At 37.4% G+C, this 17,826-nt stretch overlaps 1 protein-coding gene across 1 annotated transcript in view; it reads left to right on the forward strand.

Moving 5' to 3' along the window:
- FRK (fyn related Src family tyrosine kinase) overlaps window positions 1-16,628 on the forward strand; it is a 53,781-nt gene extending 37,153 nt beyond the window's left edge. The window contains exons 5-8 of the mRNA XM_021555508.2: window positions 6,715-6,873; window positions 11,775-11,956; window positions 13,806-13,971; window positions 15,856-16,628. Of these exons, the coding sequence (XP_021411183.1) occupies window positions 6,715-6,873; window positions 11,775-11,956; window positions 13,806-13,971; window positions 15,856-16,088 (740 nt within the window). The 3' untranslated portion in view covers window positions 16,089-16,628. The remainder of the gene's footprint in view (window positions 1-6,714; window positions 6,874-11,774; window positions 11,957-13,805; window positions 13,972-15,855) is intronic.
- Window positions 16,629-17,826: the final 1,198 nt, after the last annotated feature.

Here is a 17,826-nt window from a genome sequence, read left to right on the forward strand (position 1 = left end):
AAACAGAACAGATTCAGATCTTTGATTCAATATAAGATCAATATGTTTGAGCACTGCTTGAATGGCCTCCTGAACAGGGAGGAATTTAAGCATATAAAGCTCTCTTGCATCAGGATATCTTTTGTGGTCTGGGACATGCAAACTGAAAGAAAATAAGCACATTTTTTTTTTCTCTGCTTAACTGAAAATATAAAAACTGTTCAGACTAAAGACCTTCTATAATTCATATGAAAGACAATACTTTTTTCAGTGAACAGGTGCATCTCCCTAGTGACTCAGCAAACAGAAAACATATTGAAATCTCTTTTTCACTGGAATAAACATAAGACTCACTGCAAACTTGTTATCATGTTTGACTAGCACAGTATAATGGAAGAAACTCCTTCAACTGTGGGTCTTTTTGTAGTATCATACTTCACCTGGGAAAAAGGGCTCAGTTAATCAATACTTTTTCTATCTCAGTTTTTTCCACTCTAGCTTGACTCTTGCTAAGGTCAACAGCAGTAGTTTCACTGATTGCATGCTAGGTTGTATTGAGTTAGGGCAGACAGCATGCAGTGCTTGGATAGGAGAGAGTTTGTGACCTAACACAGTGATAAGGAAGCCATGCACAGAATGAAGACTTTGATTCCCAAAGCTGTCCTGATAAGTTATATAGTTAGTGCTGAATTTCTTATCACTGTACTTTGTGAACTATCTCATTCTACCAAAACAGTTCAAACAGTCATAAATGTAAGCAATTAACCTTGTAGTATCACTTCTCGAGGGAATTATCATCTTCTATACATTGTTTTTCACTGTATAGTGAGAGGCAATTGGAGTGTCTTACAGTAATCAGCACACTGGTTTTCCATAGCTTATTTTCATTGTTGCTCATGAGGAATAACACTTCACTAATTAAAGACAAACCATAATCCCCATACTCTAATCTGAGTAATAAATGTTTACCTTGGTACTAATAAAATTTCAGCAAAGGGTTGGGTTGGTAATTTCATTCACCATAACATAAAGTTGATAAATGAATGGAAAATATAGTTAATGAGTAATCAAGAAATACATTGTGCTGATGACTGAAGCTTCCAAGAGTCACATAAGCAATGTTTCAGACTTCAAGTGTAACACACTGTAAAGTACACCTCTCCTGTTGCTTGGCTCAAAGATCTAAAATCACTTGTCTTTACACTGGGGCAGGAGGGGGTGTATTTTAAACTACAGACTTTTCACTAAGCTGTCTTACAGTGTAGACTCTCTAGGCAAGCAAGTCATCAGGAAAACAGAGGAGTGTGTTAAACTCAGAGTGATCTGGAAATATAAGGGGCTGAGATGGAAAGAGTTCTGCTAAAAAGGCTTTACCACCAGAGAAATTGTGAAATGGAACAATGTTCTTATTACCAAGCAGGAGCAGATTGATCAAGGGTAATCACATGGTGAACAATAGTGAAGAGTATCATGCAATCAGATTTATCAGATTAATCAGTCATAGATTTATAGGCCTTTAGGCCAGAAAGGATTTCTGTTACTTGGGGTTTTTCTGCTGAGCATTATTTTGCAGGACATCTGTTCTAGACCATATATAGTCAGAATACTTTGCTGTTATATGCCATTACACATCATCCCTTTGCTGAGATTAGCATTTATATTTAATCAAAACACAGCTTGTTCTTGACTACACAATAATGAGAAGTCCTCTAGTCCTAAGATGAAGGCACTATAAGAATATGCACCTAATTTCATATTTGAATTTGCCTGATGTCTTCTCTTTAACCTTTGCTATGTCTTCTTGTAGTAAAATAAAAAAGCCTATTTGAATGTATTAATTGTTCTTTCCATTCTGGAGGTAAACACAGGGTGAGTTAAAATAATTTTAATTTGTCTTTAGAAAGGCTAAATGCAGTTTCTTCTTATATAGTGTCCCTCTCATTTCTCAAACAATTTTTTTCTGGACTTAAACTAATCTCTAGCTATTGCTACTAAAAGGCTTAAAACCAATGATGCCAATGGCATCCTGGCCTGTGTAAGCAATAGTGTGGCCAGGGGGACAAGGGCAGTGATTGTCCCTCTGTGCTCAGTGCCATTGAGGCCACACCTCAAACCCTGTGTCCAGAAAAAGAACTCCCCACACCAAAAGCAAAACACCACAATTACAAAACCAAAGTCAACAATTTGCACACAATCCACACCTTGTCCCTCCAGCACAATTACAACAATTTAAATTCCCTGAGATCATGCTGCTCTTTGCTGTCAAATATCATTGTCAATGTCTTGTCCATTACCTCTCCTTATTCCTTTTACAATCTGTTGATCAGTATGACTGCAAACAGAAAGCAGTAGTAATGTGATGCTTTCCTTCAGATAATTCTTTTATTTGTTCATGGGTTCAGTCGTCTCTGCTTTGGAGACATCTGTGACATTTTACCAGCCACAACCATAGCCATGAATGTGTGAATGAAAAAAAAAAAAAGCATAAGAACATCTTTGCCTTAAGGGACATCTCCAACTTTTGAGCTACTGACCCATAGTTTTCAAAAAGGTGCAGGGATCAGTAGATAGGAAAACAGTCTAGAAACCAGCAGTTGCTATTTCTGGTTTTGGCTCTGCACAGCACTGTCTTGATGCAGGTCCCTGAACATGTCATTTCATATTTCTGTTTTTATTTCCTCACTGAGACACTGTTTTTTTCCATTTAAGTGGAAATCATTGCAGCAGGGGTTTGCACTTTGTCCTATGTTGAGTGTGATGGATTTTCTAGAACATATTGTCTGTGCTGGCTTGCTTCTCCAGCTGCCAGCATGTGAAGCAGACATCTATCATCACCAATTAATTGTATCTGATAAAGTTCCTTATGCCTGTTGAAGGTGACGCAGACATTTGTCATTATCACATTGTAAAGTATCTCCCAAGCTTCTCTCTGCATGGAAACTGTCCAAGCATGATTTTTTTTTTTTCAGGAGGCTTTTCCAAACTAGTGTCTGGGTTGGTACTGTCAGTGGAGTTTTTCATAACATTTTCATTTCTCTAATTTGTCATCTCTTTAAAATATATGCAGTGTAAAAAGCTTTGCACTTAGGGATGTACCTCAGTTTCCCTGAAGAAAAAAAGATTTTTTATTCCATTTAATTCAGTATGTGGCCTTACACTGATATGTAAGTTTACTTCTGTATGGTCACAAAACTGCTTGAGAACATGCAGAAACATATATTATTCATCTGTTAATATGAATAGGCTATTTTAGATTCTTGTGTTGCCAAATACTTAGTTTTTAAATTTTATTTCTTTATTATTAATGAATGTCTTCAGAAGATCATAGTTATATGCTTAATGCAATCTCCACATAAATTAATTTTCTATAAACTTTACTTAGAGGGATAGGTTCCTCTGAAGTACAAAGGTACTTTGAAGCAATTTGGGAAGGTTTATTGAAAAGTTGCAAACAAAGAGTCTTGTGATGAGTTTATCAAATATTTAAGGACCATTTACATATAGGCCAGTTGAATCTGGAAAATAACTAACGTTCCTCTCTAACTAATTTCCAGGTTATCAGTGTTTATGTTAGAATGTGATGCTTCCTCAGATATAGAACAAAATATTTTCAAAGATAAGTTAAACAGAACTGATATATCTGTTTTAAGTAGGCTTAAGTTAGAGGTGATTCCTGGCAAAGCAGCGCAATATAGAACATCTCAAAGAAAGAGATTCCAACACTTTGTTCTGAATAACAACTTTGACATTTAGAAAAATATTTTTCATTCAAAAAACTGATTATTAAGACTGTATTTTCTTCAGGCCCTTATAAATTTACTCCCAAACTGGTATCTTGCACCAAATAAACCTCCACTTGTTTCAATAAAGGCTTATGTTAACTAGTTGTTTTATGACTAAGTCATTTCTACTTACAGTAACCTGCCCTTTATCTTGTGCTTGCCACTTACAGGTGAAAATGTACACTTCATTAAAAACATACATATTCAACTACAAGTTAAACCCCCGTCAGTTATTTGAAACTCCATTTGGCAAGTTTTTCCTGCCCCAAAGGGATGTACTTAAATTCTTTGCCACTATCATGAAGGCTTTATCCAACTAATTTGTAACAAGCATGTTCGGTTGCTTTTAGAGGTAATTTTTAATTTGCTTATTCGGTTGCTAAAGCCTAATCTAGGCAGAACACTCATAAAGACACTTTTAAATTTTTTCGGTTGGCATCCAATCTTTTTATTAAGTACAATATAAGATCTACAGGCCTGTGGGAGATTTGGGTGCTGTCTGCTACTTGTACTATTTAAAGATATAAACTAAGTAAAACTGAAGGTTACATATGCTCTGTAAAACATGCAGGAAATACTTATTGATCTTTTTCTGGTTTCATTTCATTATTGTCACTGTTACTTCCTTTTACAGTGTAGAAAATTATTTGCAGCTACTCAACTAATGGAATATTTCCTTCTTGATCAATTTATTGAAAGTTGTCATATCTGAAAAACATGTTGCTTGGTTTCAATTTGTTGTGAGAAGTTTATAGCACGATTAAACTGAGAAATTCCATGTAGGCAAATTTTGACAGTGGGAACAAATCAGACTGCCAAATTCTATGGAGTGAAGAAACCCTGTATAATGATCCATAGAGGGTCCATGATTTGGTAGACCCTAAGTGAGCAAGTAGTTTATCCTTTTTCGGATCAGCTTGTCAAATTTTGGCACTGATGCTAAATCATTAGTCACGCTGATGCATTTGCTTTTGGAGGCAGAATGCTTCACACCATGCAACTTTTCTGTAGATTTTACATTGATTTTCATGAAAATGCATATACCTTGAAACAAGTAAGTAAATGGGGCAACATTTTAAATCAATATCAAAATGAGTCCAAAGGCTATAAAGACAACCCTAGACTTTTAAATTATTTTTTTAAAATCTAGAATTGGTGGAAAGTTTGAATAAATCTGTAAAGATTGTGCTATTCTAAATAAGAAAAGGATATAGAGCAAGCATCACAGATAATTTGTGATTTCTCCCTGTCATAATCTCTGCTTTATCCAGACCACGTGTGATTATTTACTCTTTTTGCAGGGCCCCACTTTCCTCTGACAGTGAGTAAAGAAAATTAGTATAGTTTGTACCTGTTGAGGAGATATATTATTGGCTGGTTGCCATTTATTGATGATATGGAAATCCAAATACTTTGACCAATCCTCCTAATGACCTATAAGGTCTTGCTAAATTGGGCAATATGGGATTGCCAAGGGGAGTGTGAGGAAATAGAAGTGAGGAGTACCTGTTCCTTGCAATGTAATCTTTGCTCTCCCAAGTAGCAATGTCAAGTATCTCTTTTTTCATGAAGTCTAAGTCAGGAACATTTCTGAATTGTTCCTCTTGTATTAATGCAAGGATAAGAAATCACACATCATTCCTATGTTTTGGGAATAGGCTGGGGCATTTTTCAGGAGGTGGCATTCAAGGTATGTGTTGGGTGAGCAGGCAGATTTTCCAGTCCTTTTTGTAGAACAGATTTTCTGTTGGAATTTTATTGCTGAGCCATTTAACATCCTTGAAGAGTTTCACTTAATTTAAACATCCATGTTTGGAACACAATCAAACTCCCAAATTAACTTTATAGGCTCCCTAATATTAAAAAAATTACTTAGTCTACCGACTGAGTTAGACAAGTTTGTTTTTAAACATGGCATAAAGCAGATTAAGTTAGATGACTCAATATTTTCCTCCCCAGTATTAACTTAGATTTTCTTAGATAAAATATTTTGATTTAGGAGGAAGGAGACATGTGAGTAGTCCAATAATTTCACATTTGCATGTACAAGCATTTTGAAGGAGATATTATTCACCAACTTCCTCAAGCATCTGACAATATCTGATCACTACTGGATCATTCATCTAGAAAGCTTTGCTTCTTTATTTGTGCGTGTTTTCCTAATCCATCCCCTATTCAGGGCATATGAGCTTTAGTCCTATATTTGCCATGACTTTAGCTTCCTGTGCCATTTCTGATTCCTTCTTTGACATAGTTTCTGCATTGGTTCACTATGTATATAAATACAATATTGATCTATATATATGATATACATATGATCTTATGTAACACTTAAAAAGTTGGCTGTTAAGACACTTTGGTTCTTAAGGGATTGTAAAATTAATGTTGCATCTGTACATACATTTCTGATAAGGTTGCTATTGGATGCTCATTATAAATAGCTATTTGCTTTTGTATATATAAAATGTACACATCATCTCTGCATATGCTAAACTGATTTCAGTGCTTTCAGGCTTTAATTGGTGAAGCTGAAAATATAGTGCAACAAATTTTCATTGCAGCACTAGTTTTCTTTCAGAAATTTAATGTTCATTACCTAGACATTTTCACCTCCGTTTCTGATCCTTTCATTAACCAGTTGTTTGTTTAAAATGTATTCCTTAACATTCTAGCCTCACTTTTTTTTTTCTGTTTGGGGGAGTCCTGGGGGTGGTTGATTTTAGCTTTTATATTTCTGGTGGCTGGGACACATATATTCTCCATCCCTACACAACTGGCATGTTTCACTCATGAAATGTTTGTTTCAGCTGCACTGTCTCTTTTCTGTGGGAACTGTGAAGATTTGTGATGTTAATGTAATTTCAGAGACAGAAAACAACGTTAGTTACTCTCTTAAAATTGCAGATAGAAAGCCCTGTAATAACCTCAGTTTTGTTACATGCTGTTGTTTCAGGTTCAATGGATCCAAAAGACTTTCTGAGGGAAGCACAAATAATGAAGAGCTTGCGACATCCAAAGCTTATACAGCTTTATGCTGTCTGCACTTTGGAGGACCCAATTTATATTATTACCGAGCTGATGAGATATGGAAGTCTCCTAGAATACCTTAAAAGTAAGCAAATGACTCTAAAGTAATTTTAAGAGTGCTGCAGTTTAGTAAATACACTAATATAAAAGATAGAAGTACAACACCCTGGTTTAATGTAAAAGCGGCATTATTTACCATGTGTGGGGGTGAGAAAAGCAGAACAATTTATGAATTTTTGGCAACCAAGATATTTAAAAAATAGGAAAGGATCACATCCATAGTCTGATTCTTGCCTTATAATGGCCCATATTTTTTCATCCAGTTCTAGGAGTAGATGGGAACATACACAAAGGAATAAAAATATAAGTATCCAGAAGGATAGGTCATCATATTTGACATGAAATAGAAGCACTTCCATAAAATGTACTTAACAGCTTTGAAAACTATTACTAGTCAGGGATAGCTTTTCACTACAAATTTGTCCCTTGCCTATCTCATCAGGGCTTTTATCTTGGTAGTACTTCAAAGTGGTCTTTTGAAAGCAAATAATAATTAAAAATAAAACTGTACAGCCTGGAACAGACTAGCATAATGATTGCACTTTTAAGTTCATTCCTGTTATTGGGAAATGCTTGATTCTAGTGTTGTTACCCATTTTCAGTTTAGCAGATGTCTCTGAGATGCTAAATGTCTTTAAAGCTGGTAATGATTTCTTGAAGACAAAATGTTTGCCACGGTTGTCATGCTGAATTTCTTCTCTGTTTACAGCCCATAAAGCAAAGCCCTGTGTAATACCACAGACAGCATTTGCCCTGACACATGCCTTCCCCCATCTTCTCTGGGGAACCATTTTTAAATGAGGGTCTGTCCACGCACAATTACAGCTAAAGAAAGAGACACAGAGACAGCCCTACCAGGAGCTGCCCAGAGTGGGTCTGCCGTGACCTTGGGCCAGATCATCCACAGTTTTGAAGGCATTTGCTGGCCAGAGGTAGCAAGGCACGAATTTCCTTCAAATTCTCATCTTTGGTGCCTTTGTGTGCAGATTGCAGCTTATCTGACTGAAAGAACCTGGCACATCAGGAAATGATTGCTGTGCATGGAAACATTTATTGCACTGGAGAAATAGCTCTGAGAAAGCCAGGATAAGTCACAGCTATTGCAGAGGTGAAAATTGGTCTGTTAAGTGTACATAGAGTAAACATGTCCAGAGCACATTAGTGCTGCAACCTGTGTGTGGATCAGCTGCCAGCATATGCACAGCACCCTGCTCCTTGCCTAAGCGTTCACTCCTGCAGCTCTTCATCAGAGGCTGTGGAAAGTCAGCTGGTTTCCAGGAAGCCATCAAGAGATCCATAAAAATGTCCAGCTGAAACCCAGTCTAGTGTTGTCCCTCCTTGTCTCATGACCCATGACCAGGGAGGTTCACAGAACTAAGAGGTGGAGGCAGAGATCCAAGGGTTTTGATAGGTATTGTGGTCAGAGAAAAGTCATTGCTGTCAGTGAGACTAATAAGGAAAGAGATTTGAAGCTTGTATAGAGCTCTGTGACTGGAAGTGATCTATATCAGCTGGAGTGCAGAGCTCTTGGTAAGTTTTCTTGAGATTCAGACTCTGCAGGAAACAGGAAAATATTTCCAGAAGGCTTCTGTCTCTGTGTGCACTATGGGTAAATAAAGCAAACTAGAGTGGAGGAAAGTCCAGAGATATTCTTTATTACAATTCTCCTTCTAGAACTGTATGGTATGCTTTTCCAGCTTTAAAAGTCCCTAATATTTTATTCACAGTTACTATCACATTCCTCCATAATGACAGCTACTTAATAATGATGGACATGGGAATTCCCTGTGCACATTGTAAATGTACTTCGGGAGAGTTCTTGATGAACACTGCTATGCAGAGTTATTGAGCTGCCACCAGTATGAGAAAAGTGCACCTGAAAACTTTTCTTCGTTATTGGAAGTGAATGAAATTGTCATAAATGTATGAGTGCTTTTATCAATTCTGATGGGTCTGGGGCTTTTTCTGGCAGGTATGCAGTCTTGAAATTCAGTGAATTATTGTGGAGGCAATGCCCTCACTGGAGAAAGTGCTGCTTATTTATTTTACTCTTTTTTTTGGTCAGATATCTGTCAATGAGAATATTTTCCTGTCTTTTCTACATGAGCAATTGTGACAGATTGCTTAGAACAGGGTGCAGACCCCAAGACTTCTCTAATATTTCTCTAATAAATTTTTTATATGAGGTTGAGGGTTTTGTCAAAAAACATTAGTAAAAAAGAACATGGAGGTGCTACATTTTCTTGATCAGTTAAAGAATAATCCATGGGATTATTTATAAATTCAGCAATAATGCTTGATTTTGAGTGTGGAAGTTATATAAACACATCTATATCTATAGCTAGCTAGCAAGCTAGATATAAACTTAGAGCAGCCTTCCAGTACCTAATGGGAGAGCTGGAGAGAGACTTTTTACAAGGCCAGACAGGGCAAGGGGGAATGGCTTTAAACTGAAAGATGGTAGGTTTGGGTTAAGTAATTCTTAGAAATGCTTCGCTATGAGGCTGGTGAGGTACTGGGATACTTTGTCCAGAGAAGTTGTGCTTGAACTTGTGTGCTTTGTCTGGCCCTGGAGTTTTGGGGGTATAGTCAGAAATGTTTATGAGACAGACATACATGATTTACATCTTAGATCCCAAAGACACCTGTGATTTCATCCTCTTTGTGCACAAGTTATAGCTCCTGGTCAGCTGATGCTCTTCATTAAATCTTTCCATTCTTTAGCTCCAGAATGGCTGCAGTACAGAACCAGTTTACAGTGAGATCATCCAAAAAATACTGCAGCAGCCAGGGCAAGAGTGGCCTCTTCCTCTCCCTCAGGCCACAGGCTGAAGGCGTAGGTCAGCCCAGTCTGATATTCCAAACAGGCCCAAATGAAAGAAATGGTCCTTCAGCTGCCACTCCGGTGTTGGATCTTATCCGGAGGTGGATCTTATCCTTGTCCTTTAGCATGGTGCACCTGAGGGTCTGCAGGAAATAAAACAGAGGGGTTTAGCAGTTCTAACTCCTATTTTGCACTGGAGCAGCTCATTAAACACGAGGCTGATGAGTCACCACTTTTCCCACTGGCATTGCCTTATTTTGCCTCTTGGAGCAAGCTTAAGTCAGGCTGTCCTGGAGCATCAGCAGACCGGTGACAAACCTGTGCTCAACTTTGTTGATATCCTTGTCTGCTCTCAGTAGCAGGTAGTTCACAACAATGTGCAGATGAAGTCATGTGAAAGGGAATATTTAAAGCTGACTGACATAGTCTAACTTCCAAAACCCAAGTATTAATACAAGTGCTTGAAAACATGTAATTATTTTTCGATTAAATATAACATGAGCATCATTTGTGGATTTATATCTTTGTCTAACAAGATGAATAATAAATGTTGATGCCTACCAGTTATCAGAACTGAAAATATTCAAAGTGTTGTATTATTCTGTGGACTGAGTGCATTTTCACACAGCCCTATTTTTGTCCCTGTCTTTTTGAAAAGTCCAGGCAGTATGAAAAATATGTGTAGGAGAGGAATAAATGTTCTGAGTCAACAATAGAGGTAAATAATCTTAGTGTTGGAGTTTTTAGCCTCAAAAAGGATGTAGAGTAAGACACATACAGGATAATTAATTTTTTTTTTTCTTAATTATGTCAGAGCATCCAGATGAGCAGGAAATTCAAGGCCTGGAGATTGCAAATACATTAGTAAACAATGGCATTTCACACTCTTCAGAAGGTGGGATGACAAGGATGCATCAAATAAAATGCCAGAACTGGGGAAGGCTTTATAAAACAATGCTAAGACACGCTATCACTGCAAATCAATGAAATATAAGTGAGAAAGTGAGAGAAAATTGCCAGCTACAGAAGTTGTATTTCTGTAACACAGAGGCAGTAAGTAAAAGGCACCAACCTGATGACAAAGAACTGCCAATAAGACTAGCAGCAAGGATTCAGCTTTTTGATATTAAGGTTCTGAAACAAAGTTGAAATTATTTTCAGTGTTAGAGGCTACAGAGATAGAAAGCCATACTTCAGTGCTGCAGCATTTGGGATTGTGTGAAGTGGTCCTTGAATGTGGTTTAAATTCTTTGCATTGAGAAGTTTGGTTAGCTGTCCCCAGAATGCCGCAAAGGCTCTGAATTTGTACTCTAATGTGTTATACCCCAATGAATTTTTTTTTTTTTTTGTTACCTGTCTTACAATTTTTGGCTGCAGTTTTTCATGGCCTGAGACTTTCCTTCATTTGTGTAGGCAAGTTGCTCAGCTCAAAGTTCTTCTACTGCATTGTTTGAACAATGATCTTCGATTGCCAAATCTCAGTTTCTGGAATTTGCTTATCTTAGTGTGGTAGGAATGACATGCACACTGCTTCAAAATTCTACTGGAGAAGGAGGCAGCTTGAAAGCATATCAAGGAGTCCTACTCTTGAATAGCAACAACAGAGATAAGACTGTGAAGCAGTCAAGTGGACTGGAAAGTGAAAATTATTTCTACTTGACAGCAGATGGTATTTTTCCTAGTCAGAATCATTGGAGAACAGGGAACAAGGATAATTCTGTGCTTTTCCATCTTTAGTCAGCTCTGGCTATAACCACTGGGTACTGACATTAACTCTTACAGTTTGGAATAATTTTATGAACCTCTCAGAAAGGTGCCTGCTATGTTACTATCAGTAGATAAAAGATTTTCTCTTTGGACTGTGCTAGCAGCTCCTTTCTAGCCTAGATTAACTCCTGCATGAAGTATCTACTCCTTTAGAGAAGATGGGACAAGCACAAGTAATGTCATTCAGTAATCCCTGTCATTTGGCTGGGATGTTACTTTGCATGGTTTGGTTTATTTGTGTTGGCTTTTTGAAACAGGCAGGTTTTCAGTTATTTGAGTCTGAAATTGGCATCTTCTTGTTCTTATGTTGTTCTTGTCATCTCCTTTTTAAACAGAAGATGGAGGCTCTCAAATCACCCTGACACATCAAATAGACATGGCTGCTCAGGTGGCTTCTGGGATGGCATACCTTGAATCTCAGAACTATATCCATCGGGATCTGGCAGCCAGGAATGTTCTTGTTGGTGAGCATAATGTTTACAAAGTGGCAGACTTTGGACTTGCAAGAGTTTTTAAGGTAGGTTGTGAATTGTTTAATTGTCCCTGCTTTTAACTCTGGAGAACAAAGTGGAAGAGGCCAACTAAAGAATGAATTGTAGCCCTGAATTTATGAATTGAAAAAAAGGCAAATCCAAGGAGAAAAGGACCTATAACATGTTCACTTGCATCCTCTACCTGCATTATCCCATGCAAGGTTAGAAGTTGTCCTGTGCCTTTGTGCCAGTCTGAAGAATCCTGGTGTCTGCTTCTCACCCATCCACCCAGGAAGGATCCTGGCAATCAATACCCTTTGCTGGACAACTTTATCCACAATGTCTGCAACATGGAGAGGAATGATGGAAAGATTATACATCTGGGCCTGTAAAGGAAGGCATATAAAAATGAATTGACATATATTCTCTCGTTGTTCACTTCCCCACTGCCTCCCTGGTGCTTGTCATTGCAGGTAGTTATAAAAGGACCTTATTCCACAGCTAACAGCAAAGTTTGTAAAATGATCTCTCAGAACTTTAAATCTGATGCAGGTGCAAATTGCCACTGCACCATTTTGTTTTTTTTTTCTGTAGTCTTTGAGGGAAGAGAATGTCAAGGATCACTGGCCAAAGTATCCCTATGAAAGAGCTGTAATTTAGAAATAAGATTTCTTACCTCTGAAAATTATTTAATCAGTGTTGGAGAGATTTATTTTGCCATATTTTATGGAGTTCAATATCAAATCCATAATTTCTGAGTCTGTGTTTTTTGGGTTTTATTATTTATTTATGTTCTTGCACTGAGAAGGAAAAACAGAGAAAAAAGTCTTCTGCTTCTCATTTTGTTTTTCCATTCAAGCAGCAGAAATTGAAGTTCATAACAGAATTGGATTTATTACATATTGAAATATAGAATTATGGCTTAACAAAGGCATCAAGTGACTTTGAAAATTATTTTAATTTAGTTTTGATTCTTCTAAATATGTATAAGTTCATACTACAAGTTTTTTAACATAAAATATATATATTTAAATTAACAATGCTCATAATGGATATGTTTCTGGTTTCTAAAGATTAGTGTTATGGTCAAGATGCCAACTTTATCAGTATAGAGATACAAATCAATAAAAACCAGTATTTTCAAAACTATTGAGCATTCCAGCTGGGAAACATACATTCTGTATTTAAATAATCAAAAAAGCAAAATCTGGTACATGTACATCTGGATTTGCATGTGAAAAATTTGACCGAGGCTTAGGTATGAATTGTATATACTAAATTACGTGTAGGAACTTAAGAGAGAAGAAATGTTCACAAAATTTAGATGTCTGTGTGATAAATCTTTAAGGACATTATTCCAATTTCTGGCACTTCACATTAATTAGCTCACTGGAAACTAATATGTTAATTTAAATCAGAGTTTATTCTTTCTTCCCCAAAAACCTGCTTGAGCGACTGTTATCATAGTCAATGGCCCTTCAACACCACAATAAATCACAGAAGAAAAGTTGTGAAATTCATTGGCTCATGCTCTTGCCTTCTCTCTTTACTGTAGACAGACGTGGAGACATTTGGTCTCTAGTGTTAGCAGGATGCTGCCACTGCCACTCCTGACAGACTTTTGAAATCTTGCATGCCGGGTCCAGAATTCACAGCAGCAAGTCATAATTAATCAGGAGCCACTCCAATGCTGTGTGCTTGCTTGAAATGATAAATGCTTTAGAAAAACCTCTGATGAAGCCTCCACATTTTTCAACTGCAAAGCTGAATCCAATGGTAGACTTCAGAAAATGGGCACTTACAACAAGATAAGATTAAGCACATGCTGAGCTCAGTCAGATGCTTAAGCTGAAGCAGAATTGAAACTGGCTTGTTTTGTTTTACCCATGATAGGTAGAAAGTGAAAAAGTATATGAAGCTAGGACAGAAACAAAACTCCCAGTGAAATGGACAGCCCCGGAGGCAATCCGCTACAACAGATTCAGCATTAAATCAGATGTCTGGTCCTTTGGGATACTCCTGTTTGAAATAATCACCTATGGGCAGATGCCTTATCAGGGTAAGTACTTTTACGTAAAGAATGATGCCTATTTTTTTTTCTTGATTTCAGAATGACCCAATAAGGAAAAGTTGAATGCCTATACTATGGGCATGTTAAAGGGTTAAATTTTAAAGAGAGAAAGCAGGTTGTTTAGATGAGGTCCATTTAGTGGATCAGACCTTCTGGCTTCCCAGGCCCCCTGGCAGCTTTGCAAAGGCTGTGGTTAGCACACATTAAAGCTTCCTCTTGATGGAATCAATTCGCACTGCACAGGCACCTAAACCAGCTGGCTATTTTCCCCCATCATCAGATCAAAGATGCCAATTCTTGGAATGTGAAAAAGGGAATAAATAAAGGAAGTTTTTTTGTTCCCCAACCTGTCCTTTTTACAGTTTTTTTTTATTATATATCATACAAGAATAGATTATGTGTGAAGAGCTGCACAAGCACTTTAGGAAGAAGGCATCTGAAAAATAAATCAGGGTGCTTTTATCCCCCTCCCTCATATTTGATTGTTGCAGTGAAAAGTCTTCATAAAGGAAAGGATCACAAAAATTAAATAATTAAAAAATAAAATGTCACTAACCTCAAAAGTAGATATAGTAGTCTGAAAGCAGCTACTATTTCTAGTACTGTGAGAAATGCTCAAGGAACTGTGGCTCCAATAACGCAAGATATCAGTGAGATGATTGACTGTGACTCATTTTGTGCTGGTGAGTAGAACACAAGGGAAAAACTAAAGCAAAAAAAAGTTATGCTGTGTCTGTACAGGCCTGAGGGGTAGTGCATTTCCCATAAACTACATTTCACAGGGTCCCAAACTGATATTTTCTGTAAAAGGAAAAATTGATTTTGCTTTTTGATTCCCACCCTCACCTCCTGCAAAATTGTTCTGAAGAAAAAAAAGCAAAGCAAAATATCCTGAAGTCTTATATAAACCATAGTTGTGTGCATATAGAAACACACACATAAATGAATCATTTTAGTATAAAAAACATGTAACATCGTGGCTCTGGATAGTGTCTGAAACCCATTCAGTATTACCCCTTTGCAAAGGCATAGTTTATCTGTATCTTGAAAGTAGAAAATGTTATTTTACTATTTGCTTACTTGCTATTACTTTCAGGAGTTTGTTCTCAGTAATCAGTTAGAAGAGTTGATGTTGATTTATGGTGGCAGTGGATACTGTGCAGAGGAAACACCATCAGAGATATAGAGAAAAGAACACAATTCAAGATTTAATTTAAAGAGCAAAAAATTGGAAGAGAACAGGACAATAGTCTTAATATATAAAGGTATAGCAAAGATAGGAGATTAGTTTCTTCATAACTGGTGATAATGGAGCAGGGGGGATACCATTGCCCAGCTGCCCTCAACGAAACAGGGCTGACTTTAGGAAAAAGTTTCTAAATGTGAGGAAAAGTCAGCAGCAGGTCAGGTTTTCTTAGGAGATTTTGTAGTCACTGAGACTAGAGGCATTTAGGAACTATTTAAGCTAAACAGATGTCAGAAAAATTTTGACAAATGCAAATGGAAGAAGAATTGAAGAAAAAATTATTGAAGAAAAAATTGAAGAAAATTCTCACACACAGACAAACTATTTGTGATGCCTTGCAGCTGGCACAGTCAGGGTGAGGTGGCTGGGAAATGTTGGAGGTGATTTTTAATTGCTGGTAAACAATGCTGGTAAATTGATGGAATTATTCAAGGCCAGGCTGGAAGGGCTTTCAGCACCCTGGTCTAGTGAAGGTGTCCCTGCTTATGGCAGGGGTTTTGAACTAGGTGATCTTCAGGGTCCTTTCCAACCCAAACCATTCTGTGGTGACTGTGCTGAAGAGAGAGGAACACATAGCACCCAGAAGCAGATCCTGAGTAGCCTGATGAACTCATTTTGCCTTGCAGGTATGCCGGGACACCAGGTGATCCAGCTGCTGGACAATGGGTACAGACTTCCTCAGCCAGAGACGTGCCCAGCAGCACTCTACAAGATGATGGAGCAGTGCTGGAGCACGGAGGCCGATGAGCGCCCCACCTTTGAAGCCCTCAGCGATCAGCTGGAGAACTACTTCAACAGCGAGCTCTATTCCTTTGCCCAGGTCCAGGCCACGGGATATGAACCCTCAAGATGCTCCTGAAGGACATGTCCTAGCCAACATGGCTAACAGAGGCTGTGGAGTCAGCCTAACCCCAGGTGTGGGGTAATTTGGGGGTGCTGAAGAATCCTGGTACACTTCATCCCCTCCCTGATCTTCAAAGACTCTTAATTTTTTTGCTGCTGGCAAGTATTTTGCAAGACAAAGCATCAGGAAGCTGGAGGGTGGGTGTTTTTAGAAAATAGACTTCTATTTATTTTAAAATTACATATTGCAAGAACAAACAATTGAAATGAGTCTAGCTAAGTAACTATTGTAGCTTTTTGTCATTTTTTATTGGAATAATTATTTACCGTTAGACATTTCATCCCTATCAGTTTGTTTGCAGGAAGGAATGTGTTGTCTCTACACAGCAGGATCTGTGCTCCCAGAGTTCTTTCATTGTAAAAAATAATAAAAGTAATCCTGTGATTTTGATGGCTCTGATTTGTCAGAATCCAAATGAATTGCCTTGCTTAGAATTGAAGTACATGTGCTTTTGCTATATCTGAAAATAAATACATATTCATGGGAGAAAAGGAATTATTTTGTTTTGTAGATGCACAGGCTGATCTTTTTATATTTTGTCTACTGTGCTCCTTTTACAAGAATGAACAAAATTATTATTTTGAATTATTATTAGACGCTGTTTGTTCTTAGGATTGTTAAATATCTATGAGTTATTGTCCATTGAACTGTGAGGGCTTATTTTATGGTTCTTAATTTTAGGGATATTGGAGGAAAAGATATTTTAACATGAACTCAAGACTATCTCCGTGTTTTAGAGTGACAGCCTTTTCCACCCTGCTTCCCCAGATCATAAACCCTCTCCAACAGGGCAGGTCTAGGTATTTTGCAGAGTGACTCACAATCCTTTTTTCTACCATCTTCAGGTTCAACTTTAATACAGGAGATTTAAGTAATAAATGATTCATTTTATTTTGTTCCATGGAGAAATGGAGCCCAGGTGCTTCTTCTAGCAGTCTATATAGGTAGCTATAGATGTTAATTTTTTTGCTTTTTCCCTAACTACAATATCAGTTCTGCTAAAATCTGGTATCACTGTGACAGTTTTATTTTCTCAGTTGTGAGGCTTACAGAACCAAGTTTTAACTATTTACTTATCAATCAGTAAATAATTATCATCAGTTAATTATTTAACAACACAATTCATGAATTAGGAGCTGTATTGCGTTAACATAGTGTGAGGTCAATGCAAGTGTGCTACCATTTTCCTCTAATATCAGAAAGATCCATTACTGGATCTAGGTGCTTTTATTACATCTTTTCCATGTGATTATCTTCATTTTATATTTCAAATCTATTAATCTTATTTGCTTGCCTTACTTCTAATTTTTAATTTCCTTTCCCCCTCCTCTACCTCTGGAAGTCAGCACACTGCTCATTTCTTTCATACACACCTCTTAAGTACACATTACTCAAGAGCCCTTTCCTTATTTATCATTTTTCTCCTCTTTCTCACTACAGTGGCTTTCCAGCACTGTGTCTATGTTCAAATTAATTTTCTGTGCAGTGTTTCTCTTTACTAACCCTTTTTATACTAATTAAATTTGTAAAGCATAATACAGCTATAATTAACTAGCTGTCATAGCAGCCATGTGATTTTGGAAAGTAATCATCCACTCTGAAAGAAGAAGAGGTTGAATGGCCTTGCCAAACCCATCTGATAAGAACTGGCATGGAAGGACCTGGGAGATTCCCAGGGAAAGTCTCCTGCTGT

The sequence above is a fragment of the Lonchura striata genome, chromosome 3 (assembly GCF_046129695.1).
Source record: "Lonchura striata isolate bLonStr1 chromosome 3, bLonStr1.mat, whole genome shotgun sequence".
NCBI lineage: Eukaryota > Metazoa > Chordata > Aves > Passeriformes > Estrildidae > Lonchura > Lonchura striata.